The sequence below is a fragment of the Phyllobates terribilis genome, unplaced genomic scaffold (assembly GCF_046119375.1).
Source record: "Phyllobates terribilis strain yellow unplaced genomic scaffold, ASM4611937v1 Scaffold_5__5_contigs__length_657084704, whole genome shotgun sequence".
In the NCBI taxonomy this organism is placed as follows: Eukaryota; Metazoa; Chordata; class Amphibia; order Anura; family Dendrobatidae; genus Phyllobates; species Phyllobates terribilis.
Genome location: NW_027362765.1, coordinates 87,086,128 through 87,107,806, shown reverse-complemented (window position 1 = coordinate 87,107,806; position 21,679 = coordinate 87,086,128). Strand labels below are relative to the sequence as shown.

Here is a 21,679-nt window from a genome sequence, read left to right as displayed (position 1 = left end):
TAAGGTAATGTATGTACACAGTGACTGCACCAGCAGAATAGGGAGTGCAGCTCTGGAGTATAATACAGGATGTAACTCAGGATCAGTAATGTAATGTATGTACAGTGACTGCACCAGCAGAATAGTGAGTGCAGCTCTGGAGTATAATACAGGATGTAACTCAGGATCAGTACAGGATAAGTAATGCAATGTATGTACACAGCGACTCCACCAGCAGAATAGTGAGTGCAGCTGTGGAGTATAATACAGGATGTAACTCAGGATCAGTACAGGATAAGTAAGGTAATGTATGTACACAGTGACTGCACCAGCAGAATAGGGAGTGCAGCTCTGGAGTATAATACAGGATATAACTCAGGATCAGTACAGGATGAGTAATGCAATGTACACAGTGACTACACCAGCAGAATAGTGAGTGCAGCTCTGGAGTATAATACAGGATGTAACTCAGGATCAGTACAGGATAAGTAATGCAATGTATGTACACAGTGACTGCACCAGCAGAATAGGGAGTGCAGCTCTGGAGTATAAGGGTATGTGCACACGATGCAGAAATGAAGCAGAAAATTTCTGCATCATTTCTGCATCTCCCTGGCAGAAAAAACGCATGCGGATTGTACATGCGTTTTTCCTGCGGAATACATGCGGATTCTCATGCGTTTCCGCATTGACAAGAGCTTTCCAGGCGATTTTAGCATCACTTGGAAAGTGCTTGACAACTAGGTCACACTATATAAATCCATGCAAACAGCATGGATTTATATAGTGTGACCCGAGAGAATGGTAAAAATAAAAAATAAATGTATATTTTACCCTCCGATGGCCCCCGGTGTCCTGCTTTACACTCGGTCTCCCTCGCCGGCAACTTTGAATTGAAAGACCTGCCGACGTCAGCGTCACGTGACCCGTCACATGACTCTGACGTCAGCGCAGGTCCTTCAACTCACTGCAAAGTGCCGGGAACCAAGCAGGAGCGGTGCGCGGGCCGACAGAAGGTAAGTATACATTTATTTTTTATTTTATTCTTTTTTTACAGATTTTTTAAGGGTACCTGGGTGTGGATGAGACTCTCCTCTCCTCCACACCCGGGTACCATCCGCACATTAGAACGCGCCAATAACGCAAGTACAGATGCAGTCTTGCGGAATTGGCGCGTTCTAATGCAAGTCAATGGCGGCGAAAACGCCGCGTTTACGCAAAATTAATTGACATGCTGCGGATTTTTGAGCGCAGCGTTTACGCTGTGGAAAAATCCGCATCATGGGCACAGCACATGCAGATTTCCATTGGGGAACATTGCTGCCCTTCTACCATGCGTTTTTAATGAGTTTCCGCTGCGTTTTTGCAGCTGCAAAAACGCCGCGGAAACGCATTAAAAACGCATCGTGTGAACTCAGCCTTATACAGGATGTAACTCAGGATCAGTACAGGATAAGTAATGTAATGTATGTACACAGTGACTGCACCAGCAGAATAGTGAGTGTTGCTCTGGGGTATAATACAGGATGTAACTCAGGACCAGTACAGGATAAGTAATGTAATATATGTACACAGTGACTGCACAAGCGCAGAATAGAGAGTGCAGCTCTGGGGTATAGTACAGGATGTAACTCAGGATCAGCACAGGATAAGAAATGCAATGTATGTACACAGTGACTCCACCAGCAGAATAGTGAGTGCAGCTCTGGAGTATAATACAGGATGTAACTCAGGATCAGTACAGGATAAGTAATGTATGTACACAGTGACTGCACCAGCAGAATAGTGAGTGCAGCTCTGGGGTATAATACAGGATGTAACTCAGGATCAGTACAGGATAAGTAATGTATGTACACAGTGACTGCACCAGCAGAGTAGTGAGTGCAGCTCTGAGGTATAATATGTGATATAAGATATTTATGAAATTTGTTTGCACTGTATATAGGGTAGATTATTTCTAGATGTAGTCTGGTTCATGGTGGACATATACAGTCATAGCCGAAAGTGTTGGCACCCTTGAAATTGTTCCAAAAAATGACGTATTTCTCCCAGAAAATTATTGCAATTAGGCTATGTGCCCACAATGCAGAAACAAAGCAGAAAATGTCTGCAGCATTTCTGCATCTCCCTGGCAGAAAAAACGCATGCAGATTGTGCATGCGTTTTTCCTGCAGAATACATGCGGATTCACATGCGTATCCACATGCGTTAATGCATGTGTTTCCGCATGCAGATTGACAAGCGCTTTCCAGGCGATAGCATCACTTGGAAAGTGCTTGACAACTAGGTCACACTGTATAAATCCATGCAACCGGCATGGATTTATATAGTGTGACCGTAAAAATAAAAAAATAAAGCTATACTCACCCCTGATGCCGCCGCGTGTGCTGTCGCGCTCGTCCTGGCTTCTTCCGGGTTGCCGGCATCTCGCGAGACAGCCTGCGGTCACATGACCGCGACGTCATCTCAGGTCCTGGAAGGAGAAGCGCTGCAGGGGCCGCCGGACAGGTGAATATAAACTTTATTTATTATTTTATTCTTTTTTTTACAGGTACAATGGTACCCAGGTCTGGATGAGAGTCTCCTCTCCTCCAGACCTGGGTACCATCCGCATATAGAGACGCATAAAATCCGCTTGTACAAATGTACAGACACGGATTCTATGCGTCTCAATGCAAGTCAATGGCGGCGCTTCCGCTGCGCTTCCGCAAAATGAATGAAAATGCTGCGGATTTATTTGCGCTGCAGAAACGCTGCGGAAAAATCCACAGCATGTGCATTAACATTGCGGAATGCCATTGGGGACCATGGGGTGCGGATTACCATGCGTTTTTGATGCGTTTCCGCTTCGGAAATTCCGCAGCATAAAAGCATGAAAAACGCATCGTGTGCACGCAGCCTTACACACGTTTTGTTATACACATGTTTATTTCCTTTGTGTGTATTGGAACAACACAAAAAAACAGAGAAAAAGAGGCAAATTTTACATAATTTCATACCAAACACCAAAAATGGGCCAGACAAAATTGTTGGCACCCTCAGCTTAATATTTGGTTTCACACCCTTTGGAGTAAATAACTGCAATCAATCGCTTCCTATAACCATCAATAAGCTTCTGACACCTCTCAGCTGGAATTCTGGACCACTCTTCTCTTGCAAACTGCTCCACGTCTCTCATATTTGAAGGCCTTTTCCAAACAGCAATGTTAAGATCTCTCCACAGGTGTTCTATGGGATTTAGACCAGACTCATAGCTGCCACTTCAGAACTCTCCAGCGCTTTGTTTCCATCCATTTCTGGGGGCTTCTTGAACTATGTTTGGGGTCATTGTCCTGCTGGGAGACCCATGATCTAGGACATAAACCCAGCTTTCTGACACTGGGCACTACATTGCAACCCCAAATCCTTTGGTAATCTTCAGATTTCATAAAGCCTTGCACACAGTCAAGGCACCCAGTGCCAGAGGCAGCAAAACAACCCCAAAACATATTTGAACCTCCACCATATTTGACTGTAGGTACTGTGTTCTTTTCTTTGTAGGCCTCATTCCGTTTTCGGTAAACAGTAGAATGATGTGCTTTACCAAAAAGCTCTATCTTGGTCTCATCTGTCCACAAGACACTTTCCCAGAGAAATTTTGGCTTACTTACATACATTTTGGCAATATGCAGTCTAGCTTTTTTATATCTCTTTGTCAGCAGTGGGGTCCTCCTGGGTCTCCTTCCATAGTGTTTAATTTCATTCAAATGTCGATGGATAGTTCGCGCTGACACTGATGTCCCCTGAGCCTGCAGGACAGCTTGAATTTCTTTGGAACTTAATTGGGGCTACTTATCCACTATTCGGACTATCTTGCATTGCAACCTTTCACCAATTATCCTCTGCTGTTCACGTCCAGGGAGATCAGCTACAGTGCCATGGGTTGTAAACCTCTTATGTTGCGCATTGAGGACAAAGAAAAATTAAGATTTCTGGAGATGGACTTGTAACCTTGAGATTGTTGATATTTTTCCACAATTTTGGTTCTCAAGTCCTTATATAGTTCTCTTTCTGTTCTCCATGTTTAGTATGGCACACACAGACACATGATTCAAAGATTGAGTCAATTTCTCCCCTTTTTATCTGGTTTCAGGTGTGATTTTTATATTACCCACAGGTGAGTGTGAACGAGCATCACATGCTTGAAACAAAGTTGTTTACCCGCAGTTTTGGAAAGGTGCCAACAATTTCGTCCGGTCCATTTTAGGGGTTTTGTGTGAAATTATGTCCAATTTGCCTTTTTTCTCAGTTTTTTTTTTCTTTTGTTCCTTCCAATCCTCAAAAATGAAGTAAACATGTGTATAATAAAACATGTGTAATTGCAATAATTTTCTGAGAAAAATACATCATTTTCTGGAAAAAATTCAAGGCCATGACTGTATCTTATATTATTGCTGACCTTTAATATCTGGTGTCACCTTGTACTCAGTCCAGTCAGTGCAGAGAGTCATGGCTACAAGTTGAGCTCCAGCGGAATGGCCACACAGATAGATCCCACTGCAAAGAAAATGTCAGACAGGAATATACCATATAATAGGAAAAGAGAAGCAGAGGACAGAGGCTGGAGCTGTGATATATGAAGAAGGAAGGTCTCCCAAGCTCGAGCTCAGTAATGTACAGCTATACATCTAAGAGCAGCATTACATCTGGGCTTTTTTTGGGGAATTTTTGCACAGACAGATAGAAAAACGGCACATTATCATTAATAGTCCCAAATAAATGGAAAATGACACTTATCATTAGTAGTCCCTAGTCCTGACGCATTTCCCCCTAGTTTCCACCAGGGTTCATCAGGGGACCTGAGGAGGACGTCAATCTCTCTCCCCAGATAGCCAGTCAATGATGCGCATATGGGAATCAACATCCACACCCCATATATATAGATGGAAAGAAACCCCACAGATATTATTTAATTAATGCGTGTGTCCAATGGACTATATTGGAAAAACTAAATGCGAGTTGCGTGTTCGGATTGGCGAGCACCTTGGAGACGTGATACATAGCAGAGATACACCACTCGCCAGACATGTAACCTCTAAACATGGGGGCGATGATGGATGCATTTCATTCAGGGTCCTCGAGGTTGTGGAACAATTCATTAGAAAGGGAGATTGGAATAAAAAATACTCCAACTGGAAGCCTGTTGGATCTTTTGGATGGAGTCAATGGCCCTGGGGGTCTTACTGAGCAGTTGAGCTTTTCGAGCTTCATCTGAATCCAGAATGTGATATTAAAGGCTAAATAGAACAAAATTAAATGTGATATTGGCCTGTGGGCCATCACTTATATATACCCATTATGGTTACCTCTATATTTATATTTTGGGGACTATCCTACATATCCCTACTCTAACAACTTTGAATTTTTTGAAGGGCAAATGAGATTAAAAATGTGGATAACACTTACATTCTAATAAAGGGAAATGTCTGCATCCCCCCTGATGCTTATTACCTATAGCTTCCCCTTTTGGGGAGAAATGTGAATACACTATTTGAGCTGGCTTTGAAATGGTGCCATTTGTCAGTTGCGTATAATCATAGGCAGATTATCATGAAGGCAATCTGGGCTACCGCCCGGGGCCCCGGGGGAACCCATGCCAAGATTGCCCTCACTATAATCTTTTGTCCGCCACCATCAGTGGCACAAGTGGTGTCCCTGTAGTCAAAAATCTGGGGCCTTCTTCACCTGAGCCCCGGATCTCCTGTGAGTACCGCACAGCCGCACTTAACTGGGCCGATCAGAGGACATCAAAACTATGAATTAACACATGTGGAATTATATACTTAACAAAAAAAGTGTGAAACAACTGAAAATATGTCTTATATTCTAGGTTCTTCAAAGTAGCCACCTTTTGCTTTGATGACTGCTTTGCACACTCTTGGCATTCTCTTGATGAGCTTCAAGAGGTAGTCACCGGAAATGGTTTTCACTTCACAGGTGTGCCCTGTCAGGTTTAATATGTGGGATTTCTTGCCTTGTAAATGAGGTTGGGACCATCAGTTGTGTTGTGCAGAAGTCTGGTGGATACACAGCTGATAGTCCTACTGAATAGACTGTTAGAATTTGTATTATGGCAAGAAAAAAGCAGCTAAGTAAAGAAAAACAAGTGGCCATCATTACTTTAAGAAATGAAGGTCAGTCAGTCCAAAAAATTGGGAAAACTTTGAAAGTGTCCCCAAGTGCAGTTGCGAAAACCATCAAGCGCTACAAAGAAACTGGCTCACATGAGGACCGCCCCAGGAAAGGAAGACCAAGAGTCATCTCTGCTTCTGAGGATAAGTTTATCCGAGTCACCAGCCTCAGAAATCGCAGGTTAATAGCAGCTCAGATTAGAGACCAGGTCACATATTCCGGTAGGCAGGGGCGGGCTGGGCTGGGGTTCAAGTCTCCTGCGCTCTTCAAATGTGTTTATGCCTGTATATGTGTGTGTGCATATATCTGCGACCCTTATGGGTGCAAGTCTGCATGTGTATACATGACTGCATGTGCATGACCGTGTGTGACTGCATGTGTGTAGCCTCATACTGTATATAGAGAGCTGCGAGCGGCCTCATACTGTATATAGAGAGCTGCGAGCAGCCTCATACTGTATATAGGGAACTGTGTGCGGCATCATACTGTATATAGGGAGCTACGTGAGGCATCATACTGTATATAGGGAGCTACGTGCAGCCTCATACTGTATATAGGGAACTGCGTGTGGCCTCATACTGTATCTAGGGAGCTACGTGCGACATCATACTGTATCTAGGGAGCTACGTGCGGCATCATACTGTATATAGAGGGACGGTATACTTAACTGTGCTCAATATTAAGTAATGCAATTAATGTAAAAAAAAAATATACAATTAATATGCTAATATTAATATTGAGCAGAATTAATTTGAACCTATTGGTTCGGCCTCCACAACAGTCACAGTCTCTCATGTGGCCCCTTGGGAAAATTAATCTCCCACTCCTGCTCTATTTTATATAGTGCTATGTTGTATATAGTTCTGTACGTAAGGGAAAAATTTGCGCAGTGCGTTATGTGCGCCACTGTTTCTGTCTTTTTCTCAGATATGCACCAGAGCACCTGTTACTCAAATAAACTATCACATGATTTTTATCAAAAATGGATCACGTGACATGTCACATGATCCATTGAGTACCTGGGGGGGCCCGCGCCTTTTAAACTGCCCGGGGCCCTGGCTACTCTTAATCCACCCCTGCGTATAATGCACGGATGTATAGGGCAGTTTGTTGCAATTTATGGCTTGTTGTGCGGGTATTGGCGTCTTCTTGTCACCATGGCAGCTACTACTAGATGTCAGCTGTGTGTGGGTGTCTGGTCTGCTTTTCATCTGTGCGTTCCGGTGATTCTAGATGCGTTCCAGTATCCTCACTTCCGGTCTACGGCATCAGTGAATCGTCACTTCCGGTCGCGTGCGTTCCATGTGCGCACTGTACGTTCCACAGAACTGGAAACAGCCCTTTTTCTCTATCCTTTTGCTCTCATGAAAAGTGTTGATTCAACACGGTGCTGTATATGTGATGCCTATCTGTGTGGAATCAGCGCCGAAGATCTATTTGGTATATAGCTAAAATAAGCAAGATTGTTTCTGATAATCGTATGCTGGATTATGATACTAATTACTGCAGTATATTTATCTATGAATTGACTTATCCAGCCATGCTGAGATAAATCTTGCTTCCAAGTCTCCAAGCGCTGTTATATGCCCCATTGGACAGATTTGGTCTTTTTAATAATTCATTATTTAATATAATTATCGGCTTCTAAACTTATACGTTCACTTTTTCTACCCTTTCTCACCATAGTGTTTTTTTAATATTAGGATAAGGGTCCGTGTAGGGACATAAGGGGCACCGACGTTGAGCGGGGGCGCCACGAAGCACAAATTAGGGTGCCAAACTCCGCTGTCAGGAAGGGAGAGGAATTAGGGATAAAATAGGGACAGGATTAGTCTGTATTCCTTCCCTGTCGGTGCATTACCTGATTCTGGTGTTCCATTACTATGAGTGTCATTGTTGTTCGTGTGTGGATTGTTGAGTCCTTTTTAGATTAAATTATTAAAAGTTACTTTTTAGGGGTCTTTTTTCTCCTGGTTGTTGCTTATTAATTAGGCCCTGTTTACTTATTTTTTTGTTTAGGTGTTAAACAGGTAACTAGTTAAACTAGAGGCCGATCTATGTAACATCTGTAATAGTGACGCCACATCAGGTATAGTCTCCTAACATAGACTTACGTATTGTGCGGGTAAAGCCGAAAAATGGAGGCAACGCTGCGTCTGACCTGTGCCACAATGAGATCCATGTCACCTGCAATGATCAACAAGTAACGTTACTACCCATGCTTTACACTGCAGCTCTGCTTACTCTGGTTGACTCTTGTGACTAAACAGAAGCCCTCCTCGTACTCCTCAGGAAGTCAGTCAGACATCATCTGGGTACTGTGACAAAAATGTAAAGCACGATTTATCCTGCGGCTGTGTGGCACTATCTTGGCACAGAATGCTCAAATTATCTGGACACTGTATAATATTATTATCTGGGCACTGCGTGACATTATCTGGGCACTGCGTGACATTATCTGGGCACTGCGTGACATTATCCTTTCACAGAATGCTCAAATTATCTGAGCACTGTGTGATATCTGGGCACTGTATGACATTATGTGGGCACTGTGACATTATCTGGGCACTGTATGACATTATCCGGGCACTGTTTTTTATGTATTGTAATACACTCGTTATATGGGCATCCTGTCATTTTTTTGGCTTTTTACATCTTTTTTTCTGTATAGAAATTATCTGAGGGCTGTGTGGCACTATCTTGGCAAGGTATGCCTAATTTATCTGGGCGGTATATTACACTATATGGGCACTCTAACATTTTATTGGTAGGTTTTTTAATTATTATTATTTTTTCTGGGTACTGTAATGCACTATTTATCTGGGCACAGTAAGCTTCATTTATATGGGAATTATATGACATTATCTGGTCACAGTGAGATTATAGGTAGTTTTTATACTATTTTTGTGTGATAATGAAGTATTTATCTGGGCACTCTTTGGCACTATCTGGCTCTCTGATATTTTATGGGTAGTTTTTATATATTTTTTTTCTGGGTACTGTGTGTCACTATCTGGGTACAGTATGCCCCATTTATCTGGGCTGTATATGGCACTATCTGGGCACTTTGATATTATGGGTAGTTTATATGCTTTTTTATGTATCTCGCCAATGTGTGTCAGTGTCTGGTCACTCAGTGACATTTGTGTAGTTTATGGGTTTATGCACTATTTATCTGGGCACTTTGTGACACTATCTTGGCACAGTATGCTTCATTTATCTGAGCAGTATATGGCATTAACTGGGCAAGTTGAGATTATGTGTAGTTATGTGCTGATTTTCTATGCAGTCTTTATCTTGGCACTATATGACATTATCAGGGCACTCTGGCATTTTAAGGATAATTCTTACACTAATTTTTTCTGGGTATTGCAATGCACTATTTATCTGGGCATTGTATGACACTATCTGGGCACATTATGTCTTATTTATCTGGGCAGTATATGACACCATCTGGGCAATCTAAGATTACGGGTAATTTCTGTCCTGTTTTTCTATGTGCTCTTAATGCACTGTTTATCTGGGTATTGTATTGTAATGTCTGAGTGCTCAGTGACATTTGTGTGCTTTATGCACTTTTTCTTGGGCACTGTAATGCACTATTTATCTGGAAGTGCCAATATCTTGACACAGTATGCTCCATTTATCTGGACAGTATATGACATTATCTGGGCAAATTGAGATTATGGGTAGTCTATGTACTGTTTTCTACGTACTGTAATGCAGTATTTATCTGGGCACTGTGTGGCATTTTCTCAGCACAGTATGCCCCATTTTCTGGGTAGTATATGACAATATCTAGACACGTTGAGATTTTTGGTCGTTTATTGGCTGTTTATGTATGTGCTCTAATCCACTATTTAGCTGGGCACTCTGTGACAGGATCTGGGCTGAGTGCACCATCTCAACACAGTATGCTCCATTTATCCAGGCATATAGTGTATGACACTATCTGGGCATTCTGACATTTTGTGTGTGGTTTATGCACTATTTTCTGAGTACTGTAAAGCACTTTTTATCTGGGCACTGTTTGGTACTATCTCAGCACAATATACTCAATTTATCTGGGCAGTATATGACAGCGTCTGGGCACTATGTGACACATTACGGTAGTTTTTTTTGCACTGTTTTTCTATGTACAGCATTACATTATTTATCTGGGCACTATGTGACACATTATGGTCATTTTTTGCGCAGTGTTTCTATGTACAACATTACACTATTTATCATGCATTTTGTTACAAATATATTGTGGGCCAGGAGTCTGTTAGACTTTAGTCTGTGTCCATCACCTTAAGTGTCCATTGCTTAAGTGTGAGAAATTTGAATTAATCCTGAATTGAACCTGAAGTGAACTGAAGGTAACTGGATTTTAAGTCACAGTAAACAATGTTTGTCTTCGTTTTCGCTCTCACCGCCTTAATCCTACACTTTTTACAACCACCCCTAATCCCTACACCTAGTAATGAACTCTTCATCTCTCCCTCCATTCTCCCCGTCCATCTCACCTCCTCCTCAGAGCTATTCCTCAACATACAATCTTGTGTCTCCAAACACAGACAGCCACCTCATGCGCTCTCCTGCTCCCACCTAATAACGCTTTCTCGGCTCCCCCTCACAGCCGGCAACATCTCTCCACATCCCGGCCCTCCTCACCACATCCCTACAATCACTTCCACCTCCTACCCACGATCTATCCCAAACTCTCGTAACCCTTCTAACCTTATACCCATCCGCCCAGCCCCCGCTTCCCCAATCCCCCTAACAGGAGCTCTATGGAACGCTCGCTCTGTCTGCAACAAACTTTCCTACATTCACAACCTCTTTATCACTAACAAGCTTTCCTTCCTCGGCATCACTGAAACCTGGCTCACCCTCTCTGACACGGCCTCTCCTGCTGCACTTTCGTACGGCAGATTCCACCTCTCCCATACCCCCCGCCCCACCAGCAAGCACGGTGGAGAAATAGGTTTCCTCCTCTCAGATAACTGCTCCTTCACCCATATCCCACTGCCGCCCTCAATTACTCTCCCCTCTTTTGAAGTGCACTGCGAGCGCATCTACTCCCCCTCCAACCTCTAACTGGCTGTCATTTACCGCCCCCCCAGGATCAACCACCACTTTCTTTGACCACTTCACCACTTGGCAACTTCATTTCCTCTCCGTTGACATCCCCACTATCCTCATGGGTGACTTTAACATCCCCATTGACACTTCCCTCTCAGCTGCCTCTAAGCTTCTATCCCTCACTTCCTCCTTCGGTCTTACTCAGTGGTCTTCCACACCCACCCACAAAGACGGCCACACACTGGACCTCATCTTCACCCGCCTCTGTTCCCTATATAACTTCTCTAACTCACCTCTCCCTCTCTCTGACCACAACCTACTTACATTCTCTACTCTCTCCTCTCCAGGGCAACAATCCCCACTCCACAAACTTGCACACCCTCGCAGAAATCTCAAACACGTTGACCTACACCCACTCTCTGAATCCCTTCTCCCTCTTACAGACATTAGTTCCTTACATGATGCAGATGTTGCTGCCACTTTACAGAACACCACAACAGCTGCAGCTCTCGATTCAGTAGCCCCCCCTCACACATACCAAATCTCGCACAATCAACAGACAACCCTGGCACACTAGCCTAACTAAAGGACTGCGACGGGCCTCCAGGGTTGCTGAGCGTAGATGGAAAAGGTCCCACTCCAATGAGCACTTCATCACATTCAAACAGTCCCTCACTACCTTCAAGTCCACACTCACTGCAGCAAAACAAACATACTTCTCATCTCTCATATCCTCCCTGTCTCACAACCCCAAACAACTATTCAACACCTTCAATTCTCTCCTCCGTCCCCCAGTGCCTCCTCCCTCTCCTCTTATTTCAGCCGAAGAGTTTGCCTCATTCTTCAAGCAGAAGATTGACACCATCAGACAAAGCTTTTGCCTAAAGCCCCCACAGCCCCTCCCCACACCTACTCAACCCTCCTCCTCCAAAACCACCTTCTCCACCATTACGGAAGATCAACTTTTCTCTTTACTCTCCAACTCACACCTCACCACTTGTAAACTTGACCCAATCCCGTCCCACCTCATCCCAAACCTTACCACTATCTTCATCCCACCCCTAGCCCACCTCTTCAACCTGTCACTAACAACTGGTGTCTTCCCCTCATGCTTCAAACATGCCTCAATCACACCCATCCTCAAAAAGCCCTCCCTTGACCCATCCTCCGTGTCTAGCTATCGCCCCATATCACTTCTCCCCTATGCCTCAAAACTACTGGAACAACATGTACACTTTGAACTGTGCTCCCACCTCTCCTCCTGCTCCCTCTTCGACCGCCTACAATCTGGTTTCCGACCGCACCATTCTACTGAAACTGCACTGACTAAAGTCACCAACGACCTACTGACCGCCAAATCCAAGCGACACTACTCTGTCCTCCTCCTTCTGAACCTATCATCTGCCTTTGACACAGTGGACCATTACCTCTTACTACAAAATCTCTCATCTCTCGGCATCACAGACTTGGCCCTATCCTGGATCTCCTCATACCTGACAGAGGACATTCAGTGTCTCCCACTCACACACCACCTCCTCATCTCGCCCCCTATCTGTCGGTGTCCCCCAAGGTTCAGTTCTAGGACCCCTGCTCTTCTCCATCTACACCTTCGGCCTGGGACAGCTCATAGAGTCTCATGGCTTTCATTATCACCTCTATGCTGATGACACACAGATCTACCTCTCTGGACCCGATATCAACTCCTTACTAACCAAAATCCCACAATGTCTGTCTGCTATTTCATCCTTCTTCTCTGCTAGATTTCTAAAACTTAACATGGACAAAACAGAATTCATCATCTTTCCGCCATCTCATTCACGCCCCAACTGACCTATCTATCAACGTCAATGGCTGTCCACTCTCCCCAGTCCCTCAAGCTCACTGCCTTGGGGTAACCCTGGACTCTGATCTCTCCTTCAAACCACATATCCAAGCCCTTTCCACTTCCTGACGACTCCAACTCAAAAATATCTCCCGGATCCGCACATTCCTCAACCACAAATCTGCAAAAACACTAGTGCATGCCCTCATGATCTCCCGCCTTGACTACTGCAACCTCCTGCTCTGTGGCCTCCCTTCTAACACTCTCGCACCCCTCCAATCTATCCTAAACTCTGCTGCTTGACTAATCAACCTGTCCCCCCGCTATTCCCCAGCCTCTCCTCTCTGTCAATCTCTTCACTGGCTCCCCATTGCTTAGAGACTCCAGTTCAAAACCCTAACCATGACATACAAAGCCATTCACAACCTGTCTCCTCCATATATCTCCGACCTAGTCTCCCGTTACATACCTGCACGCAACCTCTGATCCTCACAAGATCTCCTCCTCTACTCCCCTCTTATCTCCTCTTCCCACAATCGCATACAAGATTTCTCCAGTGCTTCCCCCCTACTCTGGAACTCTCTACCCCAACACATCAGACTCTCGTCGACCGTGGAAACCTTCAAAAGGAACCTGAAGACCCACCTCTTCCGACAAGCGTACAACCTGCAGTAACCACCGCTCCACCAAACCGCTGCACGACAAGCCCTACCCTCACCTACTGTATCCTCCCTCACCCATCCCTTGTAGACCGAGCCCTCGTGGGCAGGGTCCTCGCTCCTCCTGTACCAGTCGCTGTCACGTTGTGTTCAAGATTATTGTAATTGTTCTTGTATGTATACCCCTTCTTCACATGTAAAGTGCCATGGAATAAATGGCGCTATAATAATAAATAATAATAATCTGGGCACTATGTGACACATTACGGTAGTTTTTTTGCACTGTTTTTCTATGTCCAGCATTACACTATTTATCTGAGCACTATCTCGGCACGGCTTGTTGGATTTATGTAGCCACTATATGACACTTATCTGGGCACCTTTTGGAGCAATGTCATAATCCATCACCATCACAGCGATCCCATGTGAGACAAGAGGAGCGGCCATGAATCCGGACTCCTCTTTGCTGAAAGGAAAAGGTCATATGGAGCAGTAGTATTACTCATTAGCGCCCCCTACCTGTCCATCCTGAATATTATGGGACCGGGCAGGAATATCAGCCTGTGTGTCACCTGTGATATTCCACCCCTGGCGTCTCATGGATATAGGATATATTGGGGTAATGAGGAGCCTCAGCTGCCTGGCCAAAGAGTTTGTATTTGTTACAATGTGCCAGTGCAGGTATAACCAACCAGAGGATCTAAAATTGTAGCAAATTTTTAACCAAGAGAAATATGCAGTCAGGAATGGTTTTGAGGCTTATTCCCAATCACTGACAGCAATAAGAGATCTTGAGAATGGCGATTACGGGAGGCAGCGACGTTAGTGATTACGGGGCTGCATGTGACGGTGACATGATGTGAGAATCACTGAGAGGCACATAGGGGAAGGAAATGGGCTGTGAGCAGAACATAGTATTTCAGAAGAGCATAGTCATTTTTGTGGGGGAAGAAGGCACAGACTGAGAGCTACATAGTAATAGGGATAGTTTCCCACAGCAGCACAGAGGATTACAGGAAAGAGGTGTGATGATCGAGTGATGGATCACAGAATGAGTAATGCATAAGTGGAAGGAGCAGGGTCTGCCAGCAGCACAGAGGATTTCAGGAGCAGGTAATACTGATCTTGTGGATGGTCCCAGACTAAGAGTGACATAGTGTAAAGAGCAGGCGCCCTGGTAGCACAGATTATTTCAGAAAGGGAGTATACTCATTTTGTCGAGGTCACAGCTTGAGCGTTACATAGTGGAAGAACAAAGTTCGTCCAGCAGCCTCGAGTATTTCAGGGAAGAAGCATGCTGATCTAGATAGAATTAGATAGTGGAAAAAGCAGGCTGTAACAGCAGCACAGAGGATTTCAGGGAAGAAATGTGAGGTCACAGACTAAGGGTTAGATAGTGGAATGAGCAGGCTGTAACAGCAGCACAGAGGATTTCAGGGAAGAAGTGTGAGGTCACAGACTAAGGATTAGATAGTGGAATGAGCAGGCTGTAACAGCAGCACAGAGGATTTCAGGGAAGAAGTGTGAGGTCACAGACTAAGGATTAGATAGTGGAATGAGCAGGCTGTAACAGCAGCACAGAGGATTTCAGGGAAGAAATGTGAGGTCACAGACTAAGGATTAGATAGTGGAATAAGCAGGCTGTAACAGCAGCACAGAGGATTTCAGGGAAGAAATGTGAGGTCACAGACTAAGGGTTAGATAGTGGAATGAGCAGCCTGTAACAGCAGCACAGAAGGTTTCAGGGAAGAAGTGTGAGGTCACAGACTGAGAATTATAGAGTGGAATAAGCAGGCTGTAACAGCAGCACAGAGGATTTCAGGCGAGAAGTGTGAGGTCACAAACTGAGAATTATAGAGTGGAATAAGCAGGCTGTAACAGCAGCACAGAGGATTTCAGGCGAGAAGTGTGAGGTCACAGACTGAGAATTATAGAGTGGAATAAGCAGGCTGTAACAGCAGCACAGAGGATTTCAGGCGAGAAGTGTGAGGTCACAGACTAAGAATTAGTGGAAAAAGCAGGCTGTAACAGCAGCACAGAGGATTTCAGGCGAGAAGTGTGAGGTCACAGACTAAGAATTAGATAGTGGAATAAGCAGGCTGTAACAGCAGCACAGAGGATTTCAGGCGAGAAGTGTGAGGTCACAGACTAAGAATTAGTGGAAAAAGCAGGCTGTAACAGCAGCACAGAGGATTTCAGGCGAGAAGTGTGAGGTCACAGACTAAGAATTAGATAGTGGAATAAGCAGGCTGTAACAGCAGCACAGAGGGTTTCAGGGAAGAAGTGTGAGGTCACAGACTAAGAATTAGTCCTACATAGTCACTGTAGAAGGTACATACCTTATGGGAATAAAAGGGCTAGGAATAGGAGGAAGCCAATGTGGCTAAATAAGGAAGTCAAGAGGGCAATGAAAAACAAAAAAAGGGCTTTCGGTAAACTTAAACAAGAAGGCAGCGAGGAAGCGCTAATATCTTATAGGGAAAAAACAAAATCTGTAAGAAACAAATAAGAATAGCAAAAGAGGAGACAGAGAGACTAATTGCCAAGGAAAGTAAAACGAATCCCAAACTGTTCTTTAACTATATAAACAGTAAAAGGATTAAAACTGATGGCGTTGGCCCATTGAAAAATAACCTGGGTAAAATCATAGAGGGCGATGAGGGTAAAGCAAACCTACTCAATAGCTTCTTCTCCACTGTTTTCACAAAAGAAAACAATTTATCGGAGGAAATGCAGAGTGATAAAGTAAACCCTCCGCTAAATATCACCCACCTAACCCAGGGGGAAGTTCAGAAACGCCTAAATAATATCAAAATAGACAAGTCACCAGGCCCAGATGGCATACACCCCCGGGTACTAAAAGAATTAAGTAATGTGATAGACAGACCGCTGTATCTTATATTCAAGCACTCTTTATGGACAGGGACTGCCCCACTTGACTGGCGCCAAGCAAATGTGGTACCAATATTCAAAAAGGGGTTTAAAAGTGACCCTGGGAACTATAGACCAGTAAGCTTAACGTCTGTTGTGGGTAAATTGTTTGAAGGATTTCTTAGAGATGCTATTGTAGAATATCTTAATGATAATAACTGTCTAACTCCATATCAACATGGATTCATGAGGGATCGCTCCTGCCAAACAAACCTGATCGCCTTCTATGAGGAGGTGAGCTCACAGCTGGACCGGGGAGAGTCAGTGGATATTGTATACCTTGACTTCTCCAAAGCGTTTGATACCGTGCCACACAAAAGGTTGGTATATAAAATGAGAATGCTTGGTCTGGGGGATAATGTGTGCAAGTGGGTAAATAGCTGGCTGAGTGATAGAAAGCAGAGGGTGGTTATCAATGGAGTAAGCTCAGGGTGTGTCAGGGTTACTAGCGGGGTACCTCAAGGGTCTGTCTTGGGCCCTATATTATTTAATATATTTATTAATGATCTAGTGGAAGGGTTGCATAGTAAAATAGCAATATTTGCAGATGATACTAAACTTTGTAAAGTAGTTAATACAGATGAGGATAGGGCACAGCTACAGGAGGATTTAGATAAATTGGGGAGTTGAGCCAAAAAATGGCAAATGGGGTTCAATGCCGATAAATGTAAGGTCATGCACATGGGAAAGAAAAACAGCAGTCACCCATACATATTAAATGGGAAACCGTTGGGGAAATCTGACATGGAGAAGGACCTGAGTGTCTTGGTTAATAGCAAATTAAATTGGAGTGCCCAGTGTCAGGCAGCAGCTGCGAAGGCAAATAGAGTCATGGCATGCATCAGAAGAGGAATAGGGGCATATGATGAGAACATTGTTCTTCCTCTGTATAAAGCGCTGGTAAGGCCGCACTTAGAATATTGTGCACAGTTCTGGGCTCCGGTGCTCAGGAAAGACATATTGGAGCTAGAGAGGGTACAAAGGAGGGCGACTAAGGTAATAAAGGGAATGGAGGGACTAGAATACCCAGAGAGGTTGGCAAAATTAGGCCTATTTACGTTGGAAAAGAGAAGGCTTAGGGGAGACCTCATAAACATGTATAAATACATCAGGGGGCAGTACAGAGATCTCTCCCATGACCTGTTTATACCAAGGATGGTGACAAAGACAAGGGGGCACACTATGCGTCTGGAGGAAAGGAGGTTCCTGCACCAGCATAGAAGGGGATTCTTTACGGTCAGAGCCGTGAGACTCTGGAACTCTCTGGGAGAGGAAGTGGTGATGTCCAACTCACTTAATGAGTTCAAGAGAGGCCTGGACGCCTTTCTTGAGAACAATAAAATTACATCTTATGCTTAGTTAATTAATCCAGGGATTTAATCTGACTGCCAGATTGGTGTCGGGAAGTGAATTTTTCCTTGTGCTGTAAATTGGCCTATACCGCATGTTTTTTTTTTGCCTTCCCCTGGATCAACGCTGCGGAATAGCTGCAGTGCACAAGAAATAGGCTGAACTGGATGGACGCTTGTCTTTTTTCGGCCTTATAAACTATGTAACTATGTAACTATGTAAATTAGTGGAAAAAGCAGGCTGTAACAGCAGCACAGAGGCTTTCAGGGAAGAAATGTAAGGTCACAGACTAAGGATTAGATAGTGGAATGAGCAGGCTGCAACAGCAGCACAGAGGATTTCAGGGAAGAAGTGTGAGGTCACAGACTAAGGGTTAGATAGTGGAATGAGCAGGTTGTAACAGCAGCACAGAGGATTTCAGGCGAGAAGTATGAGGTCACAGACTAAGGGTTAGATAGTGGAATAAGCAGCCTGTAACAGCAGCACAGAGGATTTCAGGGAAGAAGTGTGAGGTCACAGACTAAGGATTAGATAGTGGAATGAGCAGGTTGTAACAGCAGCACAGAGGATTTCAGGCGAGAAGTATGAGGTCACAGACTAAGGGTTAGATAGTGGAATAAGCAGCCTGTAACAGCAGCACAGAGGATTTCAGGGAAGAAGTGTGAGGTCACAGACTAAGAATTAGATAGTGGAATGAGCAGGCCGTAACAGCAGCACAGAGGATTTCAGGGAAGAAGTGTGAGGTCACAGACTAAGGGTTAGATAGTGGAAAAAGCAGGCTGTAACAGCAGCACAGAGGATTTCAGGGAAGAAGTGTGAGGTCACAGACTAAGAATTAGATAGTGGAATAAGCAGCCTGTAACAGCAGCACAGAGGATTTCAGGGAAGAAGTGTGAGGTCACAGACTAAGAATTAGATAGTGGAATGAGCAGGCCGTAACAGCAGCACAGAGGATTTCAGGGAAGAAGTGTGAGGTCACAGACTAAGGGTTAGATAGTGGAAAAAGCAGGCTGTAACAGCAGCACAGAGGATTTCAGGGAAGAAGTGTGAGGTCACAGACTAAGAATTAGATAGTGGAATAAGCAGGCTGCAACAGCAGCACAGAGGATTTCAGGGAAGAAGTGTGAGGTCACAGACTAAGAATTAGATAGTGGAATAAGCAGGCTGCAACAGCAGCACAGAGGATTTCAGGGAAGAAGTGTGAGGTCACAGACTAAGGATTAGATAGTGGAATGAGCAGGTTGTAACAGCAGCACAGAGGATTTCAGGCGAGAAGTATGAGGTCACAGACTAAGGGTTAGATAGTGGAATAAGCAGCCTGTAACAGCAGCACAGAGGATTTCAGGGAAGAAGTGTGAGGTCACAGACTAAGAATTAGATAGTGGAATGAGCAGCCTGTAACAGCAGCACAGAGGATTTCAGGGAAGACGTGTGAGGTCACAGACTAAGAATTAGATAGTGGAATGAGCAGGCCGTAACAGCAGCACAGAGGATTTCAGGGAAGAAGTGTGAGGTCACAGACTAAGGGTTAGATAGTGGAAAAAGCAGGCTGTAACAGCAGCACAGAGGATTTCAGGGAAGAAGTGTGAGGTCACAGACTAAGGATTAGATAGTGGAATGAGCAGGTTGTAACAGCAGCACAGAGGGTTTCAGGGAAGAAGTGTGAGGTCACAGACTAAGAATTAGTGGAAAAAGCAGGCTGTAACAGCAGCACAGAGGATTTCAGGCGAGAAGTGTGAGGTCACAGACTAAGAATTAGATAGTGGAATAAGCAGACTGTAACAGCAGCACAGAGGATTTCAGGCGCGAAGTGTGAGGTCACAGACTAAGAATTAGTGGAATAAGCAGGCTGTAACAGCAGCACAGAGGATTTCAGGGAAGAAATGTGAGGTCACAGACTAAGGGTTAGATAGTGGAAAAAGCAGGCTGTAACAGCAGCACAGAGGATTTCAGGGAAGAAGTGTGAGGTCACAGACTAAGGGTTAGATAGTGGAATAAGCAGCCTGTAACAGCAGCACAGAGGATTTCAGGGAATAAGTGTGAGGTCACAGACTAAGAATTAGATAGTGGAATAAGCAGCCTGTAACAGCAGCACAGAGGATTTCAGGGAAGAAGTGTGAGGTCACAGACTAAGAATTAGATAGTGGAATAAGCAGCCTGTAACAGCAGCACAGAGGATTTCAGGTGAGAAGTGTGAGGTTACAGACTAAGAATTAGTGGAAAAAGCAGGCTGTAACAGCAGCACAGAGGATTTCAGGCGAGAAGTGTGAGGTCACAGACTAAGAATTAGATAGTGGAATAAGCAGGCTGTAACAGCAGCACAGAGGATTTCAGGCGAGAAGTGCGAGGTCACAGACTAAGAATTAGTGGAATAAGCAGCCTGTAACAGCAGCACAGAGGATTTCAGGGAAGAAGTGTGAGGTCAGAGACTAAGAATTAGATAGTGGAATAAGCAGGCCGTAACAGCAGCACAGAGGATTTCAGGCGAGAAGTGTGAGGTCACAGACTAAGAATTAGATAGTGGAATAAGCAGGCTGTAACAGCAGCACAGAGGATTTCAGGGAAGAAGTGTGAGGTCACAGACTAAGGATTAGATAGTGGAATGAGCAGGTTGTAACAGCAGCACAGAGGATTTCAGGCGAGAAGTATGAGGTCACAGACTAAGGGTTAGATAGTGGAATAAGCAGGCTGTAACAGCAGCACAGAGGATTTCAGGGAAGAAGTGTGAGGTCACAGACTAAGAATTAGATAGTGGAATAAGCAGGCCGTAACAGCAGCACAGAGGATTTCAGGCGAGAAGTGTGAGGTCACAGACTAAGAATTAGATAGTGGAATAAGCAGCCTGTAACAGCAGCACAGAGGATTTCAGGGAAGACGTGTGAGGTCACAGACTAAGGGTTAGATAGTGGAATGAGCAGGCTGTAACAGCAGCACAGAGGATTTCAGGGAAGAAGTGTGAGGTCACAGACTAAGAATTAGTTGAAAAAGCAGGCTGTAACAGCAGCACAGAGGATTTCAGGGAAGAAGTGTGAGGTCACAGACTAAGGGTTAGATAGTGGAATGAGCAGGTTGTAACAGCAGCACAGAGGGTTTCAGGGAAGAAGTGTGAGGTCACAGACTAAGAATTAGTGGAAAAAGCGGGCTGTAACAGCAGCACAGAGGATTTCAGGCGCGAAGTGTGAGGTCACAGACTAAGAATTAGTGGAAAAAGCAGGCTGTAACAGCAGCACAGAGGATTTCAGGGAAGAAGTGTGAGGTCACAGACTAAGGGTTAGATAGTGGAATGAGCAGGTTGTAACAGCAGCACAGAGGGTTTCAGGGAAGAAGTGTGAGGTCACAGACTAAGAATTAGTTGAAAAAGCAGGCTGTAACAGCAGCACAGAGGATTTCAGGCGCGAAGTGTGAGGTCACAGACTAAGAATTAGATAGTGGAATGAGCAGGTTGTAACAGCAGCACAGAGGATTTCAGGCGAGAAGTGCGAGGTCACAGACGAAGAATTAGATAGTGGAATAAGCAGGCTGTAACAGCAGCACAGAGGATTTCAGGGAAGAAGTGTGAGGTCACAGACTAAGAATTAGTGGAAAAAGCAGGCTGTAACAGCAGCACAGAGGATTTCAGGGAATAAGTGTGAGGTCACAGACTAAGGGTTAGATAGTGGAATAAGCAGGCTGTAACAGCAGCACAGAGGATTTCAGGCGA

The 21,679-nt window shown here is 44.5% G+C and overlaps 1 protein-coding gene across 3 annotated transcripts in view; it reads right to left on the bottom strand.

Annotated features, from left to right (window-relative positions):
- AFMID (arylformamidase) overlaps positions 1–21,679 on the bottom strand; it is a 37,730-nt gene that overhangs the window by 4,610 nt on the left and 11,441 nt on the right. The window contains exons 5-7 of one of the 3 annotated variants that reach the window (XM_073682516.1): positions 14,079–14,164; positions 8,265–8,337; positions 4,418–4,515 (exon numbers count right to left, since the gene is read on the bottom strand). In XM_073682516.1, coding sequence (XP_073538617.1) covers positions 4,418–4,515; positions 8,265–8,337; positions 14,079–14,164 — 257 coding nt within the window. The remainder of the gene's footprint in view (positions 1–4,417; positions 4,516–8,264; positions 8,338–14,078; positions 14,165–21,679) is intronic. The other 2 variants (XM_073682517.1, XM_073682518.1) reach the window with 2 other exon arrangements.